A 12,005-nucleotide genomic window follows, 5' to 3' on the forward strand; every position below is an offset into this window, starting at 1 on the left:
GAACTTGTTATCAGTATAAAAGACACCTGTCCACAACCTCAAACAGTCACACTCCAAACTCCACTATGGCCAAGACCAAAGAGCTGTCAAAGGACACCAGAAACGAAATTGTAGACCTGCACCAGGCTGGGAAGACTGAATCTGCAATAGGTAAGCAGCTTGGTTTGAAGAAATCAACTGTGGGAGCAATTATTAGGAAATGGAAGACATACAAGACCACTGATAATCTCCCTCAATCTGTGGCTCCACACAAGATCTCACCCCGTGGGGTCAAAATGATCACAAGAACGGTGAGCAAAAATCCACACGGGGGGACATAGTGAATGACCTGCAGAGAGCTGGGACCAAAGTAACAAAGCCTACCATCAGTAACACACTACGCCGCCAGGGACTCAGAGAACATTATGAGGTTTTCCAAAATATTTTCCTAATTTCTTGACCAAATATTTGAGCAGGAGGAATTTTGGGGGGATGATCATCGCGTGCCAGACTGAGAGCAGTGAATAGTTAACTTTTTAAACTTTCCAAACTAGCCTATTTCACTCTTTGATAAACATTGATTTAGACTAAAGGTATGTCTAACACTTTCTAACACACAGCACTTGCTGACTATTTAGCATCCTAAAATTACCACATAACAATGGTATATTTCTATAACTCGAGTCTAAGTCATTATAGTAGCTTAATATTTTTTGTTCAAAATAGAATGGAGATATATCCTTTGGGCCTACAGAATTAGCCTATACAGCCTGAGATTGGTTTGGATGCAGGTTTGATAGAAAAGTCATCCAATCCACAGCTGTGTAGGACTACATTTACATTTTACATTACATTTACATTTAAGTCATTTAGCAGACGCTCTTATCCAGAGCGACTTACAAATTGGTGCATTCACCTTATGACATCCAGTGGAACAGTCACTTTACAATAGTGCATCTAAATCTTAAAGGGGGGGGGGGTGAGAAGGATTACTTATCCTATCCTAGGTATTCCTTAAAGAGGTGGGGTTTCAGGTGTCTCCGGAAGGTGGTGATTGACTCCGCTGTCCTGGCGTCGTGAGGGAGTTTGTTCCACCATTGGGGGGCCAGAGCAGCGAACAGTTTTGACTGGGCTGAGCGGGAACTGTACTTCCTCAGTGGTAGGGAGGTGAGCAGGCCAGAGGTGGATGAATGCAGTGCCCTTGTTTGGGTGTAGGGCCTGATCAGAGCCTGGAGGTACTGAGGTGCCGTTCCCCTCACAGCTCCGTAGGCAAGCACCATGGTCTTGTAGCGGATGCAAGCTTCAACTGGAAGCCAGTGGAGAGAGCGGAGGAGCGGGGTGACGTGAGAGAACTTGGGAAGGTTGAACACCAGACGGGCTGCGGCGTTCTGGATGAGTTGTAGGGGTTTAATGGCACAGGCAGGGAGCCCAGCCAACAGCGAGTTGCAGTAATCCAGACGGGAGATGACAAGTGCCTGGATTAGGACCTGCGCCGTTTCCTGTGTGAGGCAGGGTCGTACTCTGCGGATGTTGTAGAGCATGAACCTACAGGAACGGGCCACTGCCTTGATGTTAGTTGAGAACGACAGGGTGTTGTCCAGGATCACGCCAAGGTTCTTAGCGCTCTGGGAGGAGGACACAATGGAGTTGTCAACCGTGATGGCGAGATCATGGAACGGGCAGTCCTTCCCCGGGAGGAAGAGCAGCTCCGTCTTGCCGAGGTTCAGCTTGAGGTGGTGATCCGTCATCCACACTGATATGTCTGCCAGACATGCAGAGATGCGATTCGCCACCTGGTCATCAGAAGGGGGAAAGGAGAAGATTAATTGTGTGTCGTCTGCATAGCAATGATAGGAGAGACCATGTGAGGTTATGACAGAGCCAAGTGACTTGGTGTATAGCGAGAATAGGAGAGGGCCTAGAACAGAGCCCTGGGGGACACCAGTGGTGAGAGCGCGTGGTGAGGAGACAGATTAATAATAATAATAATAATAATAATAATATATGCCATTTAGCAGATGCTTTTATCCAAAGCGACTTACAGTCATGTGTGCATACATTCTACGTATGGGTGGTCCCGGGAATCGAACCCACTACCCTGGCATTACAAGCGCCATGCTCTACCAACTGAGCTACAGAAGGACCACAGATTCTCGCCACGCCACCTGGTAGGAGCGACCTGTCAGGTAGGACGCAATCCAAGCGTGGGCCGCGCCGGAGATGCCCAACTCGGAGAGGGTGGAGAGGAGGATCTGATGGTTCACAGTATCGAAGGCAGCCGATAGGTCTAGAAGGATGAGAGCAGAGGAGAGAGAGTTAGCTTTAGCGGTGCGGAGCGCCTCCGTGATACAGAGAAGAGCAGTCTCAGTTGAATGACTAGTCTTGAAACCTGACTGATTTGACTGACTACCATCCAGAGAGTTAATTAAAAATTCATAATTGAAGAGAGAAGTTGTCCTGATATTTCTTATACTTATCCATGCATTACACAATCAATAAATCAGCAATATTTCAATATTAGGCTACAATATTTTCTGCAGACAGGTTTATCAGTCTACCACACACACACACACACACACACACATGAGCAGATTAACTTGGTCTAAAAGGGCTATTTATTAGACGATCAGAAAGAATGTGTCAGTCACTCTGCAGTATAACTTGTTTATTTTGAACAAAATCCACAAAACTAGAGAGTCACTCATCTTTATGCTGACAAATACTGTATCACACTTGACTCGAGTCATTCAACATAAGTTAATTGTTAATGAAATAGTAAAATACCCTTCTAAATAGACCAAGCCTAAACAAATCAATGACCCTGGCCTAGGCTATCATTTGTTTCCGCTGCGTCCTCTTCCTCTCCCACAACAGCTCGGCCTATAGCCTATTTCACCCCGCGTCACGTGTCTGCAGTGTGCAGTGGCTGGTTTTCACGAAGCGAATATGTCATTTTGTCACAAGGATATTGACATATTGATGAAAGGGGACGCCCTGACAGTCATTTAAGATTAAAAAAATATCGGATCCGATCAGTATTTCACATATTGTCACACAGATCCAAGGCCCGTGCCACCGAGCGGAATCCAAGGGGGATCAGGTTCGGGTAGATCCGTGAAGACCTCTACACCAAGCTGCCTGCAGTATACAGTCTGGCTTTATGATGTGGATCTGTGGACATTCTGGACAAAATTCTGTCAGGCTTTCAAACCGTTTTCAAATGCAAGCAAAGTTTTCCTTGAACCTATTCCTTTCTAGTAATAAATTGATTCCTTCAAGGAGAAAGGCCTGTTGTAAGGCATTATGCAGAGATACAGCCCCGGGTCTGAGTCTGGCCTGCTGTACAGTCTGGCTCTGACTGCCCTTTGATGTGGAGCTGCAGACAGACAGGGCCCTAGCAGGCTAATCTCCCTGTTAACCCTCTCTATGCCCTTGGCTGCCAGAGGCCTGCTTCCTGTCCAACTGGATTGATGGATGGGATGTCCGATAGACAGAGGGAGAGAGGATAGGGGGATGACTGGAGGTGTATTGTTCGGAGGAACACTCGGCCTGTCTTCAGGGCTGTTTGTACGCGCCGTCGGAGGGAGGAATAGAGGAAGTGAGGAAGGACAAAGAGCTCTCACTCCCCTCAGGCCCCTGAAATGCAGCATGAGGAGGGGGGGGGGCTCTGCTTGATAAAACATCAGTTTAAAATGGATATGAATATCTTCCCTCTTTTGGGCCTGGGGGTGTGTGCCGGGGGTAATGTCCGCCACCTTCAAATGGAATTAGGTCATCCCCCATCTTTCAAATGGAATTAGGTCATCCCCCATCTTTCAAATGGCTATGTGTGTCTGTGTGTTTCTTTGTGTGTTTGTCTGTGTAGCTCTGTGGTTGCTCTGTCCAAATATCCGTCCTCTTGCCCTGCTCCCTCTCCAATCGTTCTCTCACTCTCTGTCTCTCCGTCTCTCTCATCCCCCCGGGAGCAGAGAGAGAGAGAGCGCCCACATTCCAGGGCTGGACATTAGAGATGTGGGGGCCAAGGCAGGGTCAGGAGCTCAAACGCTGGGATTGTTCTCTCTCCTCCAGGCACAACATGCCTTTTCTCTCTGCTGCTGCTCAATAGCACCAGCAGCCTGCTCGCTCTCACTCTCCCATCGCTTTCATTCTGCAGAGCTGCCTTTGCCAACGAGCTGCAGGGAGTGTGTCAGAGTGAGTGTGTGTCAATGCTGTGAGTGTGTATGTTGTGTGACTGTGCGTGTCTCTCTCTGGATATGCCGTGTGACTAACCTGGGACTAGATGGGACAGGGACAGCCTGATGCATGCTTTTTACACTGACCTGGGAATGGTAAAAGCACAAGTCTGCTGTCCTAAATGCCTAAAGCGGTGAGTAACAAGTCACACTCAACTGCTTAGCTCAATTACATTTCAATATTTTTTCTGTATTTTTGTGAGGCAGGGAACTGCTTTCGGGTTTGCACCAGTTTTTACTGGTCGTTTTAGATCTGGTTTAGTTTGTATGTGCACCATGTATGCTCGACCACACAAGACTCAAAGCTGATAATGACGGTGTGTGTGTGTGTGTATGTGAGTTGACATTGTTCCAATGAGGGGTCGCTGACCGCAGCATCTTTTCACCACTGGTTGAGTTCTGATTGCGCCGTGTTCCAGACATTGGTGTCCCTCAGGGCTGCGTCTAAGGGACTAGGTCATTGTCAGCCCCTCCTCACCTCCCCCACCCGGGCTATGTTGCGGCAGAGGTGTCTTTATTGCGTTCTTCTTAACGACCCTACTGTACCAGAGCAGCGTTTCCCCTATATGTATTTATCAGCGGCGCACTGCTGCAGGTATTGACTGATACAAACAACATAACATTATGTATTTCTTTCAACTGTCTTCCTTGACCACTCATTGAAGCACTGCTTTGTCTTCTGTATGATCAAATCTATGCTGCCTCGCTTTCGCCCCCTGCTGTCCTCCGGTACTGTCTTGCCTAAGAATGGCTCACTCTGACTCTGCAACAATACGCACACTTCAACACCCACCGCAATAGTGAATAACCCAGAATAATAACATACACACTCCAGTAATGTTCTGTGTACCTCAGTAATGATCCTTGTTGGAGGAGGATTCAGTCAGGTCTGGTTCCAAACTGCAGTGGACACACACACACACACACACACACACACACACACACACACACACACACACACACACACACACACACACACACACACACACACACAGAGACCTGTTATTACAGCACAGTCTCTGAAGACACAACTCTTTAATGTCCTCTGGAGCGGTGGAAACTATCAGAAGAGTATTCCAGCCAGATGTGTATAGTTAGGGTAGAGGGAGGACAGTGGTTTTAAGGGGTCCTGGGGTGAGGGGGAGGCGTTCTGGGGTTTACAAGCTGAGAGGTTGTCAAAAACAAAATGAGAGGGTTCGACCCAGGCCTCGTCGTCTGGTTCTGCTGTCGACAGAGGAATGAAGTGTGGAGCACGCACCCCTGAGACTAGTGGTGGGAAGAGGGCTCTGATGGGACGGCAGAGTGATTTATGGGTAATGCGCAGGTCACGGAGCTCCCATGGTGCAGAAAGCCATCATTCTGACTGAGAAGTCTGAAGTGACTGGAGTCCAGGGGAATGTCGAGGTCCTGGTGTCAACTAGGTACCGGTGCGCCCTCATAGCCCTATGGAAGGTGTCTTCTAGAGCCAGCTGTTAAAGCCATCCCTCCCTCAGCTGTTAACCTCTGGTGTGTGTGTGTGTGTGTGTGTGTGTGTGTGTGTGTGTGTGTGTGTGTGTGTGTGTGTGTGTGTGTGTGTGTGTGTGTGTGTGTGTGTGTGTGTGTGTGTGTGTGTGTGTGTGTGTGTAGAAGCTAAGAGGAGCGTCTCTCCAGGCCTAATATACACAGCCCAGTCAGACTCGCCTGAGCACTAACTCAAGCTCTTTCACACGCTGGGAGATTTTTTTGTGCGCTTGTGTGTACTTTTGTGTGTTTGTGCACTTGTGTGCCCTGGCTCTAACAGTGGACCAGCTGTCTGTGACCAGACCCGACCCAGTGTTGCTGTGGAAACCAGAGGAGAAAACAACAAATTAGGAATTTTCCCCAGAATGACTGCAGCTCGGCCAAACTAGCTCTGTGACAAACTCATCACATCACATGGTGCCTATACAACACCTACTCACATACATACGATGGATGGTCAGAATAGTTTCTGATGGTGTTCTGTGTGCGTGCATGTGCGTACGTGTTTTTGTGTGAGTTAAATCAAATCAAATTGTATTTGTGACATGCGCCGAATACAGGTGTAGACCTTACAGTGAAATGTTTACTTACAAGCCCTTAATCAACAATGCAGTTTTAAGGAAAAAAAGTGTTAAAGTATGTACTAAAGTAAATATTTAAAAAAAAAAAAAAATAAATAAAAAATGAATAAGGAGCAACAATAAAATAGCAGCGAGGCTATATACAGGGTGTACCGGAACAGAGTCACAGGTTAGTCGAGGTAATTGAGGTAATATGTACATGTAGGTAGAGGTAAAGTGACTGTGCATGGTTAATAAACAGAGAGTAGCAGCAGCGTAAAAATGGGGAGTGGGGTGGGGACAATGCAAATAGTCCGGGGAGCCATTTGACTGTTCAGGGGTCTTATGGGTTGGGTGTAGAAGCTGTTAAGAAGCCTTCTGGACCTAGACTTGCCATGCGGTAGCAGAGAGAACAGTCTATGACTTGGATGGCTGGAGTCTTTGACCATTTTTAGGTCCTTCTTCTGACACCGCCTGGTATAGAGGTCCTGGATGGCAGGAAGCTTGGCCCCAGTGATGTACTGGGCCATACGCACTAGTGCCTTGCGGTCGGAGGCCGAGCAGTTGCCATACCAGGCAGTGATGCAACCAGGATGCTCTTGATGGTGCAGCTGTAGAATCTTTTGAGGATCTGGGGATCCATGCCAAATCTTTTCAGTCTCCTGAGGCTTTGTCATGGCTTTGTCATGCCCTCTTCACAACTGTCTTGGTGTGTTTGGACCATGATAGTTTGTTGGTGATGTAGACTATAGCCCCTTCGATGAGAACGGGGGCGTACTCGCTCCTCCTTTTCCTGTAGTCCACAATCATCTCCTTTGTTTCGATCACGTTGAGGGAGAGGTTGTTATCCTGGCACCACACAGCCAGGTGTCTGACCTCCTCCCTATAAGCTGTATCATTGCTGTTGGTGATCAGGCCACTGTTGTGTCATCAGCAAACTTGATGATGGTGTTGGAGTCGTGCCTAGCCATGCAGTCACGAGTGAACAGGGAGTACAGGTGGGGACTGAGCATGCACCAGCTGTTATTTACTGCTGTTATTTACAAATAGACACAGACCGCCACCCCTTGTCTTACCGGAGGCAGCTGTTCTATCTTTCCGATACACAGAACCCAGCCAGCTGTATGTTATCCATGTTGTTGTTCAGCCACGACTTGGTAGGATAGCCTTGATCGGCGCTCATCCATTTTGTTATCCATTGATTGCACGTTGGCTAATAGTACTGATGGTAAGAGAGGCACCCCGACCTATGTCCCCGCTATCTCTGTCTCTTCTTCATGCAAATGACGAAGATGTGTGTCGGGTGTCCAAAGTAAATCCTTTGCGTCCGACTCGTTAATGAAAAAGTCTTTGTCCAGTTCGAGGTGTGTAATCGCTGTCCTGATATCCAGAAGTTATTTTCAGTCATAAGAGACGGTGGCAGAAACATTATGTATAAAATAAGTTACAAATAATGCAAAAAAACACACACAATAGCACACTTGGTTAGGAGCCTGTAAAATGGCAGCCGCCTCTTCCGGCGCCATCATCATCATATTAATGAAGCATTTGGTGACATAATCATCATGTTAATGAAGCTTCCGGCGCCATCATCATCATGTTAATGAAGCTTCCGGCGCCATCATCATCATATTAATGAAGCCTCCGGCGCCATCATCATCATATTAATGAAGCCTCCGGCGCCATCATCATCATGTTAATGAAGCATTTGGTGACATCATCATCATAGTAATGAAGCATTTGGTGACATCATCATCATATTAATGAAGCTTCCGGCGCCATCATCATCATATTAATGAAGCATTTGGTGACATCATCATCATGTTAATGAAGCTTCCGGCGCCATCATCATCGTGTTAATGAAGCATTTGGTGACATCATCATCATATTAATGAAGCATTTGGTGACATCATCATCATATTAATGAAGCATTTGGTGACATCATCATCATACTAATGAAGCATTTGGTGACATCATCATCATATTAATGAAGCTTCCGGCGCCATCATAATCATGTTAATGAAGCCTCCGGCGCCATCATCATTATGTTAATGAAGCATTTGGTGACATCATCATCATATTAATGAAGCTTCCAGCGCCATCATCATCATGTTAATGAAGCATTTGGTGACATCATCATCATATTAATTAAGCATTTGGTGACATCATCATCATAGTAATGAAGCTTCAAGCGCCATCATCATCATGTTAATGAAGCATTTGGTGTCATCATCATATTAATGAAGCTTCCGGCGCCATCATCATCATGTTAATGAAGCATTTGGTGACATCATCATCATATTAATGAAGCTTCCGGCGCCATCATCATCATAGTAATGAAGCTTCCAGCGCCATCATCATCATGTTAATGAAGCTTTTGGTGACATCATCATCATATTAATGAAGCTTCCGGCGCCATCATCATCATGTTAATGAAGCATTTGGTGACATCATCATATTAATGAAGCATTTGGTGACATCATCATCATATTAATGAAGCATTTGGTGACATTATCATCATATTAATGAAGCTTCCGGCGCCATCATCATCATGTTAATGAAGCATTTGGTGACATCATCATCATAGTAATGAAGCTTCCGGCACCATCATCATCATATTAATGAAGCATTTGGTGACATCATCATCATAGTAATGAAGCTTCCGGCACCATCATCATCATATTAATGAAGCTTCCGGCGCCATCATCATCATATTAATGAAGCCTCCGGTGCCATCATCATCATGTTAATGAAGCATTTGGTGACATCATTGTTCCCTCTGTTTCTGCTCCACTGTAGAGATTTTTAATGCCGTCGTAATGCCCATTTGAACTTCCCTCCTCTCTCCACAGTCCACACACACACACACACACACACACACACACACACACACACACACACACACACACACACACACACACACACACACACACACACACACACACACTCATAATGGAGCTCTGTGTACCTCAGCACAATGCCACGGAGCCTCCATTTAGTGTCTATTGGGTAATAAACAGCTCCAGGCTCATTCCAACAGGCAGCACTCAGTCTAGAGCTGATCTAGAGACACACACCACACATACCAAGCTCCCTGAATATCTGTGGTGAATATCTGTGGCAACTCCTCATCGTCCTCTCTGGTTCAGGGTTTTTCTTGTTTTGGCTCGTTTTTTCATGTGACCTGAATATGTTTTTAATATTAAATGTCATGCAATGCAAATGTCCTACAATGTGTCCTACAATGTGACCTACAGTACTATATATGTTCCCCCAACCCCCCAACTCTCCCTCCATACTCTCAAATCACTAACTATGTCCATCCTAAAATGCATCATAACTGTCACCAACCCCGACCATGTGACCCTACGTCCAAAACGGTGTGCTTTACGTGTATGAATGAATGGGGATGTGAGTTTCCCCAAGACTTCAGTGAATGACACCTACACCACAATGTTGTTTCATAAAGGTTGGAAAAGAGCAATTGAAGACTTAATAGATTTGTAGGCTAGTACCCCTTTTGTGTGTGGATATGGGTCACTGGGCTATGGCTAGGGTTCTGGGGATCCCTGTACGACAGTGTGTCTTGGACTTCCTGTGACGTACCCTCTCTCCCTCTCAGTCTCGGGAGCAGTCTGATGATGAACAGACAGAGGACTCAATGAAGTTCAAACGGCTCCACAAGCTGGTCAACTCTACCCGCCGCGTCAGGAAGAAACTCATCAAGGTGGAAGAGGGCAAGAAACACGGCTCCGAAGGTACGGCACATGTCCATAGGGATTTCTGAATACACCGTTTGAGTTAGTATGGACTCCATACTGTATATTCAGAAATCCTGTAACAGAAATTCAATTTTTCCGCAGCACTTTGTAAACATTCAGTAGAAATGTGAATGGGATAGAAGTGTTTTTGCTCTTTTTGAGGTTACTCTGTAATGGATAAATGATGCGATGTTCCTCTCCTCCCTGAAGATTCTCTGAGCTTGGAGGCATCTCCTACCTGTGAGGACAACACAGCCTTGTACACAGGGGTCCTGAAGAAGTCCAGCCTGCCCCAGGATGCCTCCATGTCCTCCCTGACCCAGGACCAGCTCTCTCTGGATGGGGACACAGACAGCTTGACCACCTCCCCTTCCTGCAGCAGCCTGGACACTACCTGGTCCGGACACAAGCTGGTCAAGGCCTTCTCTAAGTCCAGCAGCACCCACGGCCTCATCCGGCCTCCCAGGAGACTCGCTGCTGGGCCTGAGGGTTTGGGAGCCGTCGGGGTGGGAGGTAGTGGATCCTCCTTCTCAGAGCTGGACGGCTGTGGTGCCGAGGCCGAAGAGAAGGTGTCGCACTCCATGACGGAGGGCGAGATGCGGAAAGCCCTGACCTCTCTCTCCCATGGGGTAAGTAATAACACACTCTACGGTTTCTACGGCCTCACCCGGCCACGCCCCAAACCACACCCCCAACCCTGCCTCCTTGTTGCCCTCGATGATGTCTCCCAGGGTAGCCCCAAACCCGCCCGTCACCACACCAGCTGGCTCAGGAAGCCTGACCCCAATTACGCCTACTCCACCAAACACCTGCTCTACCAGCGCTCCCGGAACTGCGTCAAAACAACAGGGGTGCCCTCCTCCTGTTCCTCCCCCTCGCCCCCCGCCCGCTGTGACCTGGCCAAGGCTAAGGGTGGTACGCTGGGTGGAGGGGGGTGTGGGGGCTGGGCATTCCCCCCTCGCAGGCTCCGCGGCCGGACGGCGGTGAGCGAACTGAACATCACGTACGTGGTGGAGCGCAGCCTCTACGGCCACCTCAACTGGGCCCAACTGGTCCGGCCCGTCACCCTCAGCCGTGCCGAGCGCCGCTGCCTGTTGGAGGAGGACAGGGAGGCGGACAGGAAGTGGGCGGCCAGCGTGGACCGCTGCACCAAGCGCGTGCTCTTACGCATCCAGCAGAAGTCTGTGAGTTCTACTGTACAGCAGGGCGGGGGCGGGCTAGGCAGCGCCTCCGCCTGGCCAGGCGGACCAAGGCACCTCCAAGGCTGCAGAGTAACCCTGAGGCTTAGATACAGACACAGGGTGGATGATGTTTCCTTCTTCTCTGCTTTAATCCAGCAAGAAGGGTAGTTTAACAGAGACCTCCATAAAGAAACAGAACATTACACAATCTTTAAATATGAAAGCTTTTGGCGTCTTAGTTCATTTTAATGTGATATGAAATAGTAATGGGGTGTTCCACTTAGGGGGTTAACAGTGGATACCAGTGTAACAGCAGAGGATGTATAACTGGCATTTGAAAATGTCACCCAGCCCAAACCCTGTCGGGAGTCTGCTGAGTCAGAACAGACTGAAGAGACAGAGACACGGTTGTGGAAGAGACAGAGACACAGTTGTGTTGGGTCACTGCTCAGGGGCTGACAGACACACTTGACAGACACATTCTCTCTCCTTTCTTCTTTCTAGCTTTCTCCATCCTTTTCTATCCCTGCCTCCTCTTAGCTTCTCTCTCCTCTGTGTGTCTGGGTTCAGTAGAAGGGGAACAGAGTGATCTCTTTTCCAGCTCAGTGTGAAAGAAAAGGAAAAAGATCTGGGACTATGACAGTGGCCATAAGCCCAGCTAGATGGTCTGGACTGGCCAGGCCAAACAAGCCTCCACATATCATTGAGACAGATGTAAAGATAAGGTTTGGTCAGTGTGTGAAAGTTTGATCAGAGGTCAATACAAATCTAGCATGGAAGTTTTAGTGTTGA

The 12,005-nt window shown here is 47.7% G+C and overlaps 1 protein-coding gene across 8 annotated transcripts in view; it reads left to right on the forward strand.

The window, feature by feature from the left end:
* LOC118387048 (SAM and SH3 domain-containing protein 1-like) overlaps window positions 1-12,005 on the forward strand; it is a 342,773-nt gene that overhangs the window by 296,304 nt on the left and 34,464 nt on the right. For all 8 annotated transcript variants that reach the window (XM_052523873.1, XM_052523874.1, XM_035775159.2 and 5 more), the window contains 2 exons: window positions 9,894-10,029; window positions 10,243-10,661. In XM_052523873.1, the coding sequence (XP_052379833.1) occupies window positions 9,894-10,029; window positions 10,243-10,661 (555 nt within the window). The remainder of the gene's footprint in view (window positions 1-9,893; window positions 10,030-10,242; window positions 10,662-12,005) is intronic.

The sequence above is a fragment of the Oncorhynchus keta genome, chromosome 8 (genome assembly GCF_023373465.1).
Source record: "Oncorhynchus keta strain PuntledgeMale-10-30-2019 chromosome 8, Oket_V2, whole genome shotgun sequence".
In the NCBI taxonomy this organism is placed as follows: domain Eukaryota; kingdom Metazoa; phylum Chordata; class Actinopteri; order Salmoniformes; family Salmonidae; genus Oncorhynchus; species Oncorhynchus keta.